Genomic DNA, 20,113 nt, shown 5'->3' with positions numbered 1-20,113 from the left:
AATTCATGTATGAATTCAAGGGTCATTGTTTAGTTATATAACACATTAATAACAATACCATTGATTTAATGCTTTAGAATTTGCAAATTATTTTTCTACATATCTTAACTCATTTAAATTTTAGGAGAACTATGTGAGGTAGATACTATGGTATTAGTATCACTACTTTACATTTAAGAGAGTTGAGCCTTAGAGAAGTTAAATGAAGTGACTCACTCATAGATATAAAATCTAATCTCAGTATTCTATCGAGTATGCAAGGTATAATTATAAAAAGAGAAGGATTGTGACTTTTAAGTAATACAATATTATTATACTGCTATACTTCAAATGCTATAATTTCTTGATTACCTCTTTAAAAGAGGGTAATTAATTACAAGAATGATCTTGAACAGATACCACCTTACAATTTTATGGTGCAGGCTTTACAGAACCTTTCAGGGGAATTATCTCACTTCATGCTCCTAACGAGCTTATATACATCCTTTAGGTGTTAACACCTTCCTCTTATAGATAACAGGGAAATTCAGGGATGAATCTAAGTTGACAAAGTCTATTAATTCTCAAGAGCCAAGCACAGAATCCAAAGTCTTAGCCACCATTTTATCTTTGTGATTCGTTTTGTTGCATTCTCCAAAAAGAGCATGAAGAGTCTAACCAGTACTTGGAGAGCAGATTTCTGAGCTAGGAAAACCAGGTTTTAAGGATCCCTTCTAACTCATCACATACTGACTGTGCCTGAACAAGCTAATCAACTTTTCAGTGGCCCAGGAAACTTTCTAAGACTATAATGGAATATTTATCGATCTCTATTAATTTTTTACCAGAAGTTCCCCAATACTAACAAAATAACAGGCCCAGGCCACAAAACTAAACAAAACTCCCCACCCCCAACTTCTCCAGCACATTCAGCTCCTCATTTGTGTCGGCCAGGGGATATAGCCACTTTCCAGTTTCCTCCAGGGACTCCAAGTGTGGGGACAGTCTCCAAATTCAATTCCACTTAAAACACAATTAAGCTTTGTTGCATACAAATGCAGGACTTAGTCACAATTCTAGAACACTTGAGAAAAGCAATTAATTACAAGACCAAAATCGGAGGAGAGGGCAGAGGTGGGTGGGGATCAGCTGGACCCCCTCCCCTACACACACTCCAACCATGCTTGGGGGAGGGGGAAATTAGAAAACCAAAATCTGTTCCCTGCCACGGATTTGGCCCCTTGCTTGGCGATTCAGCTAAATTCCCAACTTATGCAAAAAGCCTTTCCCAATTTCCATCGAGGGTGAAGGGCCTTCCCGGTGGAAGTGGGGGGGTTGGGTAAGGCCGTGTTATTCGGTTTTCTTTGTATCACCAGAGTTTAGCATGGTCCTTGGCACATAATAAGCGTTTCAATAAAAATGCTAGTTAACTGACTGACTGGACGTGCCTCAGTCCAGGGCGCTGAGTGGAGGTGGGGGAGGGGAAGGGTGGAGGAAGGGTGTGGAGCCAAAATAGCTTCACTCACCGCACTTCTCGGCCCCCTCACGTCCGCTTTCTTTTCCCAGAGATCCCGAGAACGTGCAAAGCAAGGATACAGCAAGGAGAAAGGGGAGAGAGGAGAAAAGAGCCGCCCCGCTTCCACCCTCCAGCTCTCTCTGCCTCGTGCGGCTGCGTGGGGCAGAGCGCGAGGAGAAGCGGACCAGGGGATGATGGGTACTGCGCATGTCCCGTGATGGATGTTCTGGAGGCGGAGGGGGTGGGGAGGAAGGCAGGCGCAATTTAGTTGGGGGGGGGGGGGGGGGGCAAAGGTTACAGGTGTTACACTCTGACTGACATTTACATGCCCTTAGCGTTTTAACGTTTGCAAAATGCACCACATCTCATGTTTGAGCCTCACATCAACTCTTCCCGGTGGAGAACTTAAGTAAGGAATTATTAGCCCCACTGGAGAGATGGAAAAACTTGACTTCAGATTTTGCTTTCAGTTAATAAGTTTATTGACAAATAGTTTGCTGGTGTGTGTGTGGCCAAGTTTTCCTCAACCTGACCTTTTTCCTAACCTACGCCGAGTCTTGATGAGGAGAGCCAGTCAGAGCCGGAGATGGGTCGGGCCTCAGCGGGAGGGTGGGCTACCCTTCGTTAGACAGCCCGCTCTGCTCTCCTCTCCCCTCCTTCTGGCAGGCGTGCTGCCCCGCCCTTGCCCACTGGCGCTGGCTGCGCCTCGAGCCTCGAGCCTCGAATCTGGGATGAGGGCGCACGCGGGAAAGGAGCAGGAGCGAGGCCCCGCCTTCAGGCCCCGCCCCCTCTGCTCTCCGCACGCGGGTTGGGCGGGAGGCTGCAGAAGAGGCGGTGCCTAAGCCTTGGGGAGTGGAGGGGCAGGGCGGAAGGCCGCTGTGGAGGTGTAGGCTGGTCCCCCCTGGCGCCCCCGGCTGTCTATCGGTTAGTCCGTCCTGCTGTACCTCGCCGCGGCCTCTCTAGCCCTCGGAACGAACGAGCGCCCGCGTCGCGGCGGCTCCCGAGGGCAGAGTGAGCCAGGCCCTGTCCCGTACCTTCCGGGGGGGCTCCCAAGAGCCGCGGGCGCGCGGGGGCGAGAGCCGAGAAACCTCGGGGGCCGTGGGCTGCAGGAAGAGGAGCCCGGGGGACGGCGACGGCCGGCCCCGCCTCGAGCCTCGGGCCAGCGCGCAGCGCGCGGAAACCCTGCGCGCTTTCCACACGGACTGGTGCTCGAGGAGCGGCGGCTCTGCCGTCTGCCCGACCTCCGGACCTCCCGCCGTGGGAAAGCCGCCCGCGCCCCTTGGCCGCGTGTCCCCCGGGACCGGGCTCGCCCCCGCCGTTCGCCGCCCCGGGGAATGTGCGTGTCGCCAGCGCCGGGCGTCTCTCGGTGTCTGGGCTTCGCCTCCTTGCTCGCCGGCTCGGGCTCCGGAGGGGCCACGACGCTCCCCGGCCGGCCGCCCTCCATGGCAGCCAAGTGGTTCAAGGAATTGCCGCTGACGCTGAAGACGGTGTCGGAGCGGGCGAAGCCCGGCGGCGGAGGGGGCGGCGGCGGCGGCGGCGGGGGTACGGGCGGCGGGGGCGGCCTGGCCAGTAAACTACGCAAGAACTCCGAAGCTGGCGGGCCAGCAATGCCCGCGCCGTCCGGCAAGGGCCGCAAGAACTCGGCAGCCGAGCTTGGCAGCGGCAAAGCGGCCGGTTGCGGCCCCGCCAAGGACAGCCGGCTGTCCCGGGACAGCATCCAAGGGATGCTGCAGGCGGCTGCCGGCAAGAGCCGCAAGAACTCCCGCGTCGCCGCGGCACCCGCCCCGGAGGAGGAGCAGCCCCGCGGCTCGGTTAAGAGTACCGGCTGCAGCACTTACATCAACCGCCTCATTAAGGTGGACACCCAGGAGAAGAACGGGAAAAGCTATTCCAGCTCCAGCTCCAGCTCCAGCTCCAGCACTTCCTCCTCTCCTTCCTCGCTGGGACCCGAACTGGACAAGGGAAAGGGGCTCAAGCAGCAAGACACGGTAAGGAGAAGCGTTCCCTTTCCCCTCCATTAAAATCATCCTTGCCCTCCCCGTCAAACCAGCCCCTCTCCCGTCAGACCAATCTTTCCCCCACCCTCGTCAGGCCTTTATCCCGTCAGGCCAACTTTCCCCCCCCCCCGTCAAACCAATCTTTCCACTCATCAAGCTTTTTTCTCCTTCAGCCAACCCTTAACCGGGCAAACCGACAACTTTTACTCCTCCGAAGCACTAACCCCTTCCCTCATCAAGCCAACTTTCCCCCAAGCAAAGGAATCTTCACTAAGTCAGCTGTTTCCCCACTTCACCTTCGTTAAATTCTTTGGACATGCTGCCGAATTTGGATGATTGTAGGAGTCTGTAAAACTTAATCCATACAGCCTTGGAACTTTTTTGTATCTTTTTCTACCACAACCTCGTGTGTGTGTGTGTGTGTGTGTGTGTGTGTATGAGATTTTAGGGGGTTAAACCTTTACTTGAAAAAAAAAACACCCAATATTCATTTTAGTCGAGGAACGGGGAAAGCTGCATAAATCTAAAAGTTTAGTTTGGATCATTGGCGGTATTGTCTTATTCTTAGTGTTCAGGTGTTTCACCTTGCCTTGTAGCGTTATTCTATTGGTGATTCAAAGTTCTGTTTAAATAGGACTCTGCTATTTTGCCAAATTTGTCTGCTGAAGGGTGCTGTGTGTTCTTGTGATTTTGTGTGGTGAGTTTCAAGGCGAAACTTTGATAAAATTAAGTAAGGACCACTCCAGCTCTCTTTGCTAGTATTGGAATCCCCTTTCTAATCCCCAGCTAAGGGGCATGAAAAGGAACATAGACCATGAATTTCTCTGAAAAGAAATTATTGAGTGTGAACTCTCCCCCACTTCATTTTACAAGTTAGGAAACAGCATACCCAGTTCATCTCCCTAAGGAGAGCCTAAAACAGGATTCAAACCCAGTTCTTCCAGCACTGCTGACCATTATACTAGACTTCTTTTAGGTCTTCTCACTTTTCAAAACATTTTTAAGGAGCTTAAGATTGGGAAGAGCAAAAATATTTTTCTGGTCTTCATTATTCCATCCTAGCTAGCCTCTGGATTCTGTCCAGGATTAAAGAGCAGTGAAAGTGGGAGATAAAATAATTAGGATATTGTGTTAATAAGCAATTTTGTGTTTTTCCTTTTATTGGATACACTGGCTTCATAGGGGAGGGGAGTCTGAACAGAAGAGTACATTTCTAACAGCCCCAATTAGCAGTCCCTTTGGACATTCTTCCTAATTGGATGATGGTAAGAACCTATAACACAAAGACTATATAGCTTTGAAATGTTTCCTATTTATTTTTGTCTTATTTACCTCTCACATTATTTAGTGTTTCATATAAGTATGGTTTGTTCCGACTAAAATATAAGATTCTTGAAGGCAGGGACTGCTTAGCACAGTATTGTATATCTCTTGCTGGGCCAGCACAAGTCTACCCATGTGATTTAATTGCTTTTTGATAAAGATTTGTTGAAGGAAGTAATTTGGCACATTTTCAAACTTCAGATAAAATTGCTAGTTGTCTGTGTTATTCATTTATGTCTGAGGTGCTTAAATAGCCTATTGTGCCTTTGTTCATAGGTCCTTGCTCATTTCCCTTCTTTGCCTTCCCACTTTTCTTTCCTGTAGAGAACTCACCTTAATGCTCTCCTTCCTCCCAGTCTGCTCCTCAGTCATGTACTGTGCTCAGTTACACTCAACTGAAGGCCTTTCCTTGTGAAACCTTCTAGTCTGATGTCTCCCTTTTCTAAATACCATCCAATTCCTCTATTCCTTGTGTTAATTCTGTTTAACTATATTTTAAAGTTCTTTGACAGCACAGAACATGTCTCACATGTTATCCACAACTTCCTAGCAGTGTAGGATGCCGAGGAGGCATTCAGTAAGTATTAGCCTTTTGGCTGGTTGTGATTGGTAAGCTTAGTTAATTAAGGAGACCACAGGATGTCTTATGGATATGTTGTTAAGACTTTGGGATTGGGTGGTTGTTAGGGGTTTTTTGGTTTGTTTGTTTTGGTTTTGGTTAGGAGAAGGAGTTCCTATTCCAAGGCTCCAGACCATGCACTCTATGTAGGACATGCAAGATTGGAGAGGACATTCAAGAGTGATAGAGTTGTGCAGTCCCATTATTAGTCCTCTACTAAGCCAGTTATTAGAAAAAGGGTATTCTGTACACTGCTGATGGTGAGACTGTAGTAATCTTATTACATTTCAAAGCACATCCACTACACCTGTAATGTTTTTGAACATTGATGATGATTCCAAGCTGCTACAGACAGCCATTTGGACACAGTTACTGCTTAGGTGCTTTAGAATGCTTAATTCTTCTTTTTACAGGTGATCATTTTAGAAGACTATGCTGATCCCTACGATGCAAAGCGGACAAAGGGTCAAAGAGATGCAGAAAGAGTAGGGGAGAATGATGGCTACATGGAACCCTATGATGCACAGCAGATGATAACAGGTCTGTGACAAATTGCTGGTTGAATATAGACATAAGCCTATTATTTTATACATTTCACCCTTTCAAGAAAAAAAAAACGGGTTGGTATAGGGGGTACAGGGCCCACCTCAGCCAACAGTGTGACACACAGGCTTTGTAATAGTGAGCAGGTTAATCTCCTAGAAGTCCAGGCAGCTCAAAGACTGAAGTGTTAGGATAGTTGACAATCTGCACTGATTCAAGAGTTTCCTCAGTAGGAGGTGCCATTGTCATCATGAACCACAAAAAAGCTCCTTTGTATTTTTAACTAACATATCTTTCTTTCTCCACTGCCTCTAATGCAAGTTCTTTTAGAGTCAAATGAAGTGACTTAACCAAATCCATAGAAAGGCCTGAGCTTTGTTGGAAAACCTCCTGCAAGGGAGAGCTTACTACTTCCTGAGGCAATCTATAGTTCTAAATTGTTACTTTTTCCTAACATCAAGCCTGAATTTGCCCCTTTTGTAGCTTCTGCCCATTCATAATTCTGCACTCTGGCAGTCAGCAGAGAAAAACTAATCCCTCTTCCACATGACAGTCTTTAACATACTTGAAGATTACTATCATGTTTCATTCCCTACCTCCACCCCTCACCACCCTCAAGTCTTCTCAAGGCTAAAATATCCCCAGTTCTTTAAATAGATCCTCATGTGAAATGATTTCACCATCCTGGCTTATCCTTCCCTGGATGCTCTCCAATTTAATAGTGTCCTTCTTAACAACATATGGCATACAGAACTGACCTGAAACTCCAAATATTATTTTTGATTTGATCTAAGAAAGCTAGGACATATAAATAATTTTTATGCTCCAAAAACATTTAAAGTAGCTAATTAAAAGAATAGGAAATTTTGGGACCAAAAGATAGTATGATTCAGCTGACTTAAGAGTTCCAGAAATAAGTCACCTTTAAATTTAGATGTTGTATTTTAAATGATTTATATCAGTCCTAGTCAACCAAAGCAGAATCAAGTCGACAGCAAGTATTTATTAACTTTTTATGGGCCAGACCTTGTGTACACTAGGCATGCAAAAAAGCAGACCCTGCTCCCCAGGAGCTCACAGGATTAATTGGAGATAATCACGCAGGAAAGGCAGAGTATAGTAGCTTCATTACCTCCTTCATCCTGGACTTTGCTTCTTTTTGAAATTAGGTCAGAAGTTTCTTAATTTTCTTTATGAATCTGTAGGATTTCTTAATTCCTAGAATTCTGTTTACCTTCTAAGGTCTTTCAATCTACTTCAATCCACTCTGGCCTATAGGCAAGATTACTTCTGTGAATTAAAATGAGTCTGGAGGAGAACTCTCAGGCTAAGGTTACTTTATGAATTTTCTAAATCCTTTTACGTTTCTAGCTAAATTCTTTGACATCAGTGAGAGTCACTAGGATGCATTAAGGAAATACATTGTTTTAAAGTATAGCTTGAAACTATGTAGACTATGTAGATCCTATTATTTTGCTGGAAAAAATAACTTGTTCAAACTAATTTGACAAGTTTGTTATTGCTATATTTTAAATAAATGTAATAGTATTTCTTAAATTCATTTTTTCACAATACAGCATTGTAATTTAAAAGTGATTTATTTCTGGAAATATGAAGTCAGCAAATTATTTAAATTTTGTGACTTAAGACACATAGACAGTTACTATATGAGTACTGACTGTTGACTGGAGGGAGTTTTTTTGGTTGTTTCTCTCTTCCCCCTTCCCTCCCCCCCCCCCCCCCCCCCTCCACTCCTTCCAGTGTCATGAGTTTCATGCCTGGGAAAGGAATAATTGGTCACACATTAAAGACTTTGTTTCTGCTGTTTTTAAAACAAATTGAAAAGCTGTCAAACTACAGGAACATAAGCAGAGTCTCAGAATAGTGGAACACAAGGATAACTTCATCATTCTGATACAGTCAGGCTAGGCTTCAAAAATGAAAATGAACTAGAACAGGAAAACGGTGCTTCTGTTTCCTGCTACTCTGCTGCAGGGAGATAAGGAGCTGGATTCAGGGAGGGTGTAGCCTGGCCAGGCTTTGACCCTAAGGGTCACTGGACTGTGACCCCTGGTGAAGCCCTTGAATGAGAGGAAGTGAAAAATAGTCACAGTAAAAAATTAAAAAAAAAATAAAATTAGGTGGTTGGAGGAGAGGAATAAAAAGGATAAATTAAAACAATTAGAAGGGATGTAAAATTTCAGAAAAGGAGTTTCCCTAAGAATCTATGGTAATTCTGTTTTGAGCTTCCATTCTCCTTTTGTTTTAATGTTTTTGTTCTCTTCCTCATTAGACAAAAAATCAATTTGTCTCTAGGGTTCTTTTAAAGTGGTTGTGAAAAACATACCCATGAAGTTGGTTTGTATTTTTCTTATGAATGTTTTATTCTTAATGTTGTGGCCTTACAAAGGAAGTTACAGATCAATTGATCCTGCCAAATGAAAAGTGTATCTGTGAAATTTTCTGTTTAAATAAAACAATCAGTAGTTCCTCCTCTCCAGTAGGGCGAATTGCCAACTGGTTCTCCTGGTTCGGGACCTTCTACAGTTTCTACCTTACTCTTCTAATTCGTGTTTTATAGTACTCTACTTCACCTTCTCATTCTAGGGAAATGGACTATGTCAATTTCCTTCTTCGATTTGTAGAATGGACTCCTACATCTTTCTTTCTATTAAAAAAATCCCTCTTCTTGAAGGCCAGCTCAAATGTCCTCTCCTCCAGGAAGTTTTCCTGCATTCCTCCTCCACTTACCTTTCTCCAGCTGAGAGCTATCTCTTTCTCCTGACATTTCTCCCATGGACTTTGAATCAAACCTTGCCTTTCTACTTATTTTCTAACTTATGTAATATTTATGAACACATCTTATTACCCTTGTTAGGATGTAATCTAGGGATGATTGAGGATGGGGCAGAAGAGAATCTTTATCTCTAATTTCTTTTACTAGTCAGCACTTAAAACATAACTGAATTTTATTTTAAAATTTAAAACTTCACCTACTTCATTTTTAGCAATCTGTAGTAAAATAACAATCTGTATACTTTCCTTTTAACCTTTTAAAAGGCATTGATCTTGACAATTAGGTTTTAGTTGCCTTCCTTGATACCTAATACAACTATATCCCCTTTTTAACAGCACAGTGTAAATGCTTTGACTTAGTCTACCCATGGGGCTACACAGGTGGGTAGAATAACAGGAAGTGAGGGAGTTGAACAGAAGTTGGAAAGAAATGATTTGGTGCTAGGTTTTTTTCCTTTCCTTTTTTTTTTTTCATTCTGCTTAGTTATGGTTTAAAAGTAGAGTTATTTAATTTTTTTAAACACTATACAGTGTTCAGGGTGGGGGACACCATCCTAATGGATTTCTTCTTAGCTTCAGTCTCTTTCCTTAGTCTGTAAAATTGAGAGTATAAACTTGCTTTTTTTAAAAGCTATAATACATGGTATAAAAGTACTTTATATTATTTATAGTATGAGGAGATTGAATTAGAACTGTGATCCTTTAGTCTTTCCTTATCCTTGTAACAACCCCAGGTAGGAAGAAAAAGTCATGGGAGTGGGGTGGCAGAAGAAAGAGCATTTCTTGATCTGGTCAAGTAGTTACTTAATAGCAAAGCTGAGACTAGAACCTAGATGCTCTAGTGATTTTTAAAATAAGCAGAAATGTGTACTACCTTCAGAAGAGAGGTTAGAATAGGGAAGTAGTGATATAAATCATTTTTCTCAGCAGAATGCATACAGTAAAGATTATAAGCATTTAGCATTATTTGTCATTAGTTCAGAGTTGCCAAATTTGTATTAGAAGTTATCTGGCCCCAGTTTCCCTCCCAGTATGAGGATTTATCATAATATCCATAGTTGTTTTTTGGTTTTGTCATTTAGTCTAAGCATATTTCAGGTTTTTAAGTTCTCATCAATTGAGGATCCAATCCTCATAAGAGGAGTAAATAACTAGAGGAATGGAGGGAGAGGAGACAGTCATGGTTCTTAAGATTTTTCCCCATTTCCCTTGTAAACCTCCAACTTTGGGGTTTCCAACCCAGTATTCTGATTTTTGTTCTACATACAACCATAAACTTAGACCTTTTGGTCTATAAAGAAAATTCATATGTGTTTTTTAATATTTCTAAAAATTTGTTCCAAATATGAAAATGTGTCAGAGTCTTTGAACAGAGCCTGTATAAGAAATCCTTAGCGCATGGAGATGATATTAATGTAGTGGTCAGGGAACCTTTGATCAAACTTTCCCTTTCCCGTTACTCTGCAATGCAGTTACTTTTACAAGTAAAAGCTTGATTTTTTTTTAATTGTGAAAGATGGTTTTCAAGCATCATGTTTTGAAATTCTTCAATTTTCATTTTTCTGAACTGAGTGCTGGAATTAAACTATGACATTTACATTATACAGTTAAAATAGGGCCCTATTTAACAAGGAATCTTTAATCATTAAAGATCCTTGTATTAGAGAAATTACAGACTAAAATCAAATTGGATAAGTTGGGAAGGGGAAAGCCCTCTGTGTTCTTCCAGTTATGAAAAATGTAAATATGAGTGAAGTACAGTCTACAAGGATAGAATTGGTTATTGAGAAGGGAAAAAAAAAATTTTTTTTTTTTTTAGCACATTTCATATCTTGCTTTATCCAGCAGCACATTTTAATTGTTACAAGGTCAGCTCTTGGTTTCAGCCCTTTGCTGCAAATGACTGTTTATCTGCAGTTAGTTAACTGCTTTCTGTTGTCTGCCATGGTAAATGGCTTGTATCGGACAGCCTGGGTGTAGCTTCCTTTCTCCATTTCCTCCTTCTCAGTCTTGTTTCCTCTCAGAGCCAGCTCTGCACGTCAGGGGCTATTCTCCCTACAGGAAGGATCCGTTTGCAACCATGTGATTGTTTCTGTTACTATGGCGCCTCAGGTTCAGGACAGCCAGGTGCTGGAATGAACTCTGAATTCATTGAGTTTAAGGGGGTGGAGAGACCCCACGTGTAAGTCTTGCTTTTTTCCTAATTAAACATTGTTTAAAGATCTAATAATACTTTGCATATCTTTGGCCCAATCCAAGGACTTTTCAGAGGAAGGACTACTTTTCTTTCTCTTCCTTTTGTTGAAATAGATGGCCACTAAAGTCCCTTCCAACTCTTAAATTTTATGATTCCATCATCAGATCAAGGATACAGCTCATTTATTTCCACTCCTTTTCCCCAAAACACTCTATAGGCATTCTTTCTTTAAAAAAAGAAAAATAGACATCTTATATGGACACTTCAGTTATATATAGTTTAGTTAGTGGGTACTTAAAAAATCAAATGTTGAGCATTATTATTTGATTGTTCCATATAAGACAATTTCTGCTTTATTCTTTTCTAACCAAATATATTTCTCTTGATTATAAATGTATTAACTCCTTTTCCTCTTAGTTCAGCAGAGAGGGCTGAAGTGAGACAAGGAAGAGTAATATAAAGTGTTTCGACTTTGAGAATGAATTAAATGTGTACTCTTTTAACCTATCTTTCCTTGCTTTCTTGTGTTTGTGTTCATTTCTCATGTGCAGTTTCTCTGGAAAAAGTTACCAGCTTGTTTTGATGAAACTAAAAAAAAAAAAAAAAAGATGTTTTGGGGTTTTTTTTCCTAAACCTTGAATAGATGAAAAAAGTGCTAGCCAGGACAGAGAGTGTGAGACACTCAAAAGTGACAAAACTGGATATGAACATTGGCCCCTATTCATTATAAACAGATTCTAGGTTGAATTTTCTGTTTGTAAGTTTGAGTAACTTTCCCCCCTTTAATCTGGTTTTATTTCTCTTCTGTTCTTTCTTATATTGTAGCATTATTAGTGGCTCTAAAATTTAAGCAATCAGTCTCCTTCCCAGGCCATCCTATCATGCGCATTCTTTACAAAATACTTTACAAAAGACTTTACTCCCTCTGGTTATTCTCCATGATTAGAAGACAACGCTTCTAGCCCACAGAAACTAATTCTTCCTGCTGTTTGCAGTTTCCTACACACTGCCTCTTGTGCATCTGGCTTGTCTCATTCTGTTCTCTAACATGGAGCAGACAGTTTAAGGCTAAACTAGAGCCAGATCAGACTGCATGGTTAGAGTAGGTATGTGGCAGCGTGCCCTGGAGCTGCCTCTTCATTTGGCTGCATTGCTTCACACTGGGCCTTACTTTGGTATCTGAAAATTTCTGTGATCTTTTCCAGATTTAATACCTAATGCTTACAGTCATAAGATTTATCTAGCAAATAGAGGAAGGAAAGAGGAGACACTTTCCCTGTCTTGCTCCCATGGTTGCTCTCACTATTGGTGCTACTGGCAGAGAATCAGCTACTAAAACATATTGCCAAGCTCACATGCCAGCCTTGACTAGATAGATAAGAGAAAAAAATGGACAGGTACTTTAGTTTCATGGATATTATAATAGCATGCCCCCTCCTAGGAAACTGGTGCTACTTGCAAGTTTTCAGTATTATATATTACGTAGTTTATATATTGTTATATATACTGAATAGTATATTATTCAGTAACATATATACATATGTTTATATATACACCTTTCAGAGATAAGGCGAAGAGGTTCTAAAGACCCCTTGGTGAAGGCTATTCAACTGCTTGACAATCCTTGCGATTCAGGAGAAAATGGCATTAAATCAGAGACTTTGGCGAAAAGACGGAATTCCAAAGATCTTCTGGGCAAACCCCCGCAGCTGTATGATACTCCTTATGAACCTGGAGAAGGAGGACCCAAACCTGATTCACAAATGGTCACTGTACAAGAAAGGAAGATGCGGTCCCCTGACAGCAGGCTTCCTGAAAATGATGAGCGACCAGCAGCAGAATATGAACAGCCATGGGAATGGAAAAAAGAACAGATAGTGAAAGCATTGTCAGGTAAGAGGAAATCACTGAGAGTGGTTAATAGCATTTCACCCAAATCACACGCTGCATGAACTGTCTGGGCTGGCTTTTTACTTTGGTAACTCTGTAGTCAACCCTCATTCCACAAGCTCTTAGGCACTGAGGAGACAAAGACTAACAAGCAGGCCTGCCTTCAAGCAGCCTCTTGCTAAAGAATAGCATGTCCACAGAATATGGAATGCACTGTACATCTAAAGAGATAAAAAGGGAGAGGAGTAACAGAAACAAGGTAGAAAGTGAACCATGAGCTAAGATTTGAAAGAAGGTAGGGATGCTTTAAGATAAGGGTGAGAAGAGAGAACAAAAAAATAGTAGACAGCATGTTGGCTTTAGGGACCAACAAGGTAGACTGGAATATTGAATGTATGAAGGAAAGTATGGGGCACATTAAGCCTAAAGCAATAGGCTGGGACAGATTGTGAAGGGCTTTAAAAGACAAACAGGAGTTTTTACTTAATCCTAGAGGTGAAAGGAAGCTACTGAAACTTTTTTTTTTAATTTATCATTTCGATTTTCCCCAATTACATGTAAAACAAATTTTCTTTTGGTCATACATGTACATTCTTTTTTTATTTTACCTATTTCCATATGAATCATGTTGGGAGAGAAAAATCAGAACAAAAGGGGGGGGGGAAGAACTTGGTATATGTTGATCTACATTCAATCTCCATAGTTTTCTCTCTGGATACAGATAGTATTTTTCATCCAAGATTGATGGGTCATTATACCACTGAGAAGAACCAAGTCTTTCACAGTTGATCATCGCACATTCAAGTTGTTACTGTGTACAATGTATTCCTGGTTCTGCTTGCTTCACTCAGCATTAGTTTATGTAAATCTTTCCAGGCTTTTCTAAAATCAGTCTATTCATCATTTTTTACAGAGCAATAACATTCCATTACTTTCATATACCATAACTTACTCAGATATTCCCCAGTTGATGGGCTTTTACTCCTTTTCCGATTCTTGATCATCACAAAAAGAGCTATCACAAACATTTTTGCACTTGTGTGTCCAGAAAAGGGAAAAAACCTTTTATGATTTCTTTGAGATACAAACCAGACATATGCACTTTGATAGTCCTTTGGGCATAGTTCCAAATTGTTCTCCAGAATGACTTGAGTTTACAATTCCACCAACAATGCATGCCAGGAAAACTTCTTAAGCAGAGGAGTGCTATGGTTCACTCTTGTGTTTGAGGCTATTTGGGCTGCAGGGATGAGGATGGATCAGAGAGGGAAGAAACCAGAGGCAATTAGGAAGATGGGCAGATGGTGGGCCTATGGGAGGGAATAGATATCAGATCAGTTGTGGAGGTAGAATCAACAATTCTTTACAACTGATTAAATGGGAGGAAAAAATAGGTAGTGAGAGGATTTGGTGAAAAAGATAAATTCTGTTTTGGACACATTGTTTGAGACACCTAATGGACATTCACTTGGTAATGTGGAACTGGAGTTTAAAAGAAAAACTGGGAATGAGGATTTAGAGATGGTAGTTGAACCCATGGCAGTTGTTGAAATCCCTCATAGTGGAGAGAAAAGAAAAGGGCGCAATACAACTTGTCTGGTCAAGTAGGAAAGTTGCACGCTTGCTTTTGAATTAGTTTCATATCTCCACTATTAAGGACTCTCCTGAACTATGTCATAAAGAAATGAGATTGTTTTTTTTCCTCCCATAGTTGTTTAGGGAAATGGTCTAAAATTGTTCTTTTATATTTGTTTCTATTTATGTATACTTATTTCTTCTCTAAGTGATATCTTATTAGGTGTTTAGATTCATTCAAAAGAATTATTAAAATATTGTCTAGAGTGTGTTTAAAATTTTTTCTTTGCTATTAGACCTATAGATTTACATATGATATTGCTTAAATGATTTAGGATCATATTGCTTAAATGATTTAGGATCATACTTCTAGACTTGAAATGGACCATAAAAGCTTTTTAATCCAATCTTTTCATGTTATAGATGAGGCTCCTTTGGGACTTTTATCTATGTATTCCAAATCAAACTTGGAGATAATCCACAAATTTGTTAAGACTTGTTTTGTAAAATAATCTTTGCAATATTGAATAAAATGCAAAATTGAAAAAAAATATTCTCAATAGTGCATAAAATGGAATATACACAAAATAATCATTTAAGGATTAAGTGAGCATTGTATCTCTGCTTAATATTTTAAAGGAGTTGGATATAAAACTTTCTTTTCATGTGTGTGTGTATATATATATATATATATATATATATATATATATATATATATATAATCATCCCTTAACATTCCTGAGGTTAGGGACACAGGACCCACACAAATGTGAAAAAGCCTGAATAATTCTAGGCCCCATCCAAACCTTTATTTTTAACAATTTTGATCATATTCCACACATGAAAAACACAGGTATACACACACTGCACCGATTAAAAAAAAATAGCTGTTTCTAAGCAAGAGAGATTAATATCTCACATACTATGCAGTTGTCACAGCCTCTGGTGTAGTGAACAAGATATAATGATCACTGAGGGAAAAAAATCACATGATTGATGAGTTTGCATGGTAGAAAGACAAAGAGGAAGGGTTCCCAAAGAGAGTACATGGCCTGTTGTTCTTTAGCACACTGAAATTTTTAGCAAAATTTAATGTTTATAACCAATTATGTATGCAAATTAAAATAGATTAATAATTTATAATATTTATGCATTTATTAATCGTTTTGTTTTCTTTATATATGGGTATCGTTCTCAATTCTTCCCAGCATGGGATAAATCTCCAGATTCTCATTTAATTATCAATGGCCAACTTCCAGATAATCAAAACTACAAATGTGAAACTTGTGAATGTCAAGGGATGACTGTATATACATATATTTGTATAAATTGTTAGTAAGAGGTTCTATATTAGTGTCAGAATTAAAACCTTCCAGTGGCTAATCCTGGTTTCCCATTAGTTTCTGCTACCTTCATTTGCCTTCAGGCTATTTTTCCTGTGACAGTTAATTAACATGACTCTAGTTATGATTTAAGCTACAATTTAGATTTATTTATTTATTTGGGTAATCAGGATTACAATCTAGATGTATTAAAGTGTGGGTGATGTATTTAGCAGCTGATACTTTAATCCAGTTCATCTTTCTGGCCACATAAGATTTTAGGATTATAGATTGAGAACTGGCACCTTAGAGATTATCTAGTCTCACTCCCTCATTTTTGCAGCTAAATTTTAAAGAATCTAAGTGACCTGCCCAAAATCATACAGGTAGTGTCAGAGATGGGACTTGAGCCTAGCCCTTTAACTTTAGAGCTAGGCCTTTGTTTGTTATACTCTTCTCAAAAGCTTAAAGTTGATTAATCTGGGATTATCAGATACCTAATAGATACCTAGACATCTGGGTAGGAGAAGGCTGAGCCTAGCATCCGGAAGATCTGAGTTCAAATCCCACCTAAGATACTTACTAGCTAGGTGACCTGAGCAAATCACTTAACCCCATTTGCCTCAGTTTCCTCATCTGTAAAATGAGCTAGAGAAGGAAATGGCAAACAACTCTAGTATCTCTGACCAGAAAATTCCAATGGGGTTCAGACTCCATTGAAATGACTGAACAACAACTTAGTACCTAGTTTGTCTTTATATGTGCTTCAAATTCATTTATCCATAATACCAAAGCATGTATGATGTCAAAGAAAATAAATTGCTGCATTAAGAACTTTTTAAAAAATGTTTAAATCTATGCTGTCTTCATCTTTCATTGCTAGAAATTTTTAATTTAAAAAAATACCAAACTTTTCCAGAAAAGCATTATTTTCAGTGGATATGCACTTTGCCAGAACAATCTCACCATAATCCTTTTAGTCTGAAAGGTGCCAAAATAGGAACTTCTGAGTAAATTTGGTAAAAGGAAGAGTTTGGTCACAACTCATCTAAAATTTGCTTTTAATGCTGAATGATTTGCTGGGAAATGGCATCAAGTGGGATGATGCTAGCAGTCTAATAGAATAACAGAGATTTCAGAGTGCTCAAATACACCAACATATTTTTCTGCTCTCTGCAGTTTTTGTTGAAGGGAAAAAAAAACTTTTTTCCTGAGCTGAGTCAGGATAAGCATTTTTTTCTTTGAAGCTTTACATAGACCACTGCAATGACAAGTCTGATATTAAATGGAGCCTTCCTTCCAGTCCAGTTTGAGGGATCGGAGAGACCTTCCATCAAGGAAGAAACAGGGCGCCATCACCACAGGCAGAAGAGCTGGACCCAGAAGATCCTGAAACCAGCACTTTCTGATCACACTGAAGGGGAGAAAGTGGACCCAGCTATTTGCCTGGAAAAGCAGCCGTAAGTCCTGACCCTTTCTTTGATCACATCTCTGGCACTAATACAGAATGTGCACAGGATACTAAGTTTAGAGCTAGAAGGATCTCAGGAGCCATCTGGTCCAACTCCTTGTACAGATGAGGAAACTGAGGCCCAAAGAGGTTAAGACTTGCCCATAGGGCCACAGGCATCAAGGAACAGAGCCAGGGTTTGAACATGCCAAATCCAACATTCTTCCCCCTGTATCAGGCTGGCTTCTGAAGAATCAAAAATTTGAAGACAAAATATTCCATTATCAAGATAGGATTTGGACTTTTGACTTCATTGGTATGGAGAACTTCTAATCTTAGATATTACTTGAAAAGCTGGGAAGTTAAATGACCTTCCCAGGGTAACACTGCTAGGATGTGATCAAGGTAGAACTTGAACCCAAGTCTTTCTGGCTCCAAGATTGGTACTTTCTGCCAGCAGTTCTCAAAGTGGGATCTGAAGGCCCCATGGAGGTCCCTACAACCTTTTCAAGGGTTCTGAGAGATCAAAATGATTTTCAGAACAATACTATACTAGGACATTATTTACCTGCTAAAATATTCTTATTCTTTTCATTACATTACTGTGTGAGGCTGGGTTTTCTTCCTACACGTCAACAAAAACAATGTATCTGGGGGCTGTTAGGTGACTTGTAGTGACTCTGGGATAGAGCACTGGACCCAAAGTCATGGAGACTTGAGTTCACATTTGATCTCACACTCATTAGCTGTGTAACACTGGGAAAGATGCATAACCTCTGTTTGCCTCAGTTTCCTCATCAATAAAATAGAACTCATAGCAGCCCTTACCTCCCACCTTGTTGTGAGCTCAAATAAGAAAATAGTTGTACAGTGTTTGGCACAGCGCCTGGCATGGTTAGCACTCTATAAATTTTAACTAATATCAGTGTGTATCAGTGTTGAATACAGAGGCAGATAAGAGAATCTAGCTTTCTTTTTATTAAACTAGGCAAAGAGATTTTGCAAATATATGTAAAACAATGCTTCTCTTCTCGCCAAATTTTTTGTTTTGGAAAATATTTTTTATAAACGTTTTTTATGTTAACATGTAACAGGTTTGTTTTTAATTTTTAAGTGAAGATGAACTAACTAAATATTTTAAAATATATCCATTGTAATTTTTAATATGGTAAATATTCATAGATAAAACTTAAATTTATAAAGCTCCTTTTGGTCTTGGATAATATAAAAGTGAAAAGTGTAAAGGGGTTTAGGCCTGAGGCCAGAAAGTTAAGAGAACTGCTTCTTTCTATGCTGTTTATTGGATTACTTCTAATGGTGTAAAAAGTGATTGTTTCTGTTCTTGCCAGAAACCCTGAGGGTCTTCTCCTGCCAGGTTGGTTTTGGCTGGCTGGGTTGTTTAGTTGTTTTCTTTCTTTCTTTTTTTCTTTTTCTTTTTCTTTTCTTTTCTTTTCTTTTCTTTTCTTTCTTTCTTTCTTTTTTTTTTTTTTTTTGGCATTGGCCAAATAGGCCATCTTTTGCCTCATTTTTTACCTGGCCTTGAGTCACTGAACGGGTGTGGTCTGAGCCCTGAGAAAGGCCTTCGTTTGACAAGGCCAAGGTCTCCCACCGCCTCCAGGGCCATCTCCACTCTTCCTTGGAGCTGGTCTCAGATGACCCTGAAGAAGAGGGTCAGGCTGGTCCCTTTGCACAGCTCTGGGTCACTTCAGTCCAGTTCATTTGCAAGCCAAGACATCATTGGTTCTCTTTGGCACAAACAACAGCAGCTTGCAAGCAGATAATGAGTCTTGTACTGACATGGTTGCCATGAATTTTCTGTATTAGGTTGTATTCAGACTTTGTGTTCATTTGACTTGAACCATAAACATCTTACACAGAATGAAAATTTTATTGTTCAAAAGTACCTGAACTTGTTGTTCTAATAATAGACTTGGATGTGAAGAATTACTTCAGTTGCCTTTTGATGCAGCTTAAAAATAGGAATTAAGAACTAGCCTAAATCACCAAAGGCCCCAAATACACTGCACCAAGCAGGAATGAATTTCGCAGTCTCCAGATTGAGTTTTAACCCAGCTCTCCCTCCCTTTTTATTTTAGTTGGTATCATGGAGCCATCACCAGGGCCGAGGCAGAGAGTCGGCTCCAGCCCTGTAAAGAAGCCAGTTACCTGGTGCGCAACAGTGAGTCTGGGACCAGCAGATACTCCATTGCACTAAAGTAAGTGTCACAGTACCCTACCAGACCGGAGAGAGCGAATGCGAAACAGGTCAAAAAAGGTCTTAGGGAGGATAAGGTTCAGTAGAAGCAAAAGAGACGTCATAAGATCATGGATGAGGACCTTAGGATCCTTCACATACAACTCCCTCGCTTTGAGGATGCAGTCAAGCAAGGAACTTAACTAAAGACCCAGTGTCAGGCACAATTTTGAACCTGAGTCCTCCAACTCTTCAAATGTTGAGGGTTTTCCCCTGTCACACTAAGATTAAATCATTCGTGACTGATTTAACAGACTCTTGGGAGGACGTATTGCAGGCAGGAGGAGGGAGAACTTAACTGTAAAAATTAAGAGCAAAGGTTCATTAAAATGGTCACAGTAGACCTTTTAAACTCAGAGTGGTTTGATTCAGAGAATACTTCAGTGGTCAAAGATTGCCTTGCAATCTCAAGTGACTGATAAGACTAATGGCTTCTCTGTGGGAAAAATTTTTAGAAAAGAGAATTTGCTTTTTTGTTTTCTCAACCAGTTATGAATGGTTGTTGAACTTGTTTTTAATAATTCTGGGTCCCCTTTTCTAATTGTGCAATATTGATTATTTTTAAAAACAATTTAAAAATTTTTTCTTGATGTCTTTTTTATGTCAGTCTTCTGTGGTTATAATGTCTTTCTCTTACAACTCCCACCCCCCA

General features: G+C 40.4%; 2 protein-coding genes across 6 annotated transcripts in view; one reads left to right on the top strand and one right to left on the bottom strand.

The window, feature by feature from the left end:
- The window catches only part of TDRD10 (tudor domain containing 10), a 48,958-nt gene extending 45,546 nt beyond the window's left edge, over window positions 1–3,412 (bottom strand). Inside the window, exon 1 of one of the 4 annotated variants that reach the window (XM_031966666.1) lies at window positions 3,334–3,412. The gene's annotated coding sequence lies outside the window, so the exon portion shown is untranslated. Of the gene's footprint in view, window positions 1–1,505; window positions 1,682–3,333 lie in introns of those variants that run through there. The other 3 variants (XM_031966668.1, XM_031966665.1, XM_012548126.3) reach the window with 3 other exon arrangements.
- SHE (Src homology 2 domain containing E) overlaps window positions 2,358–20,113 on the top strand; it is a 63,986-nt gene continuing 46,230 nt past the window's right edge. For both annotated transcript variants that reach the window (XM_031966664.1, XM_023502216.2), the window contains exons 1-5: window positions 2,358–3,483; window positions 5,848–5,974; window positions 12,534–12,863; window positions 17,061–17,217; window positions 19,304–19,423. In XM_031966664.1, coding sequence (XP_031822524.1) covers window positions 2,830–3,483; window positions 5,848–5,974; window positions 12,534–12,863; window positions 17,061–17,217; window positions 19,304–19,423 — 1,388 coding nt within the window. In that variant the 5' untranslated portion in view covers window positions 2,358–2,829. The remainder of the gene's footprint in view (window positions 3,484–5,847; window positions 5,975–12,533; window positions 12,864–17,060; window positions 17,218–19,303; window positions 19,424–20,113) is intronic.

This window comes from Sarcophilus harrisii, chromosome 4, assembly GCF_902635505.1.
Source record: "Sarcophilus harrisii chromosome 4, mSarHar1.11, whole genome shotgun sequence".
Lineage (NCBI taxonomy): Eukaryota > Metazoa > Chordata > Mammalia > Dasyuromorphia > Dasyuridae > Sarcophilus > Sarcophilus harrisii.
Note: the sequence above shows the minus strand (reverse complement) of the source record. Positions and strands in the feature narration are given on the sequence as shown.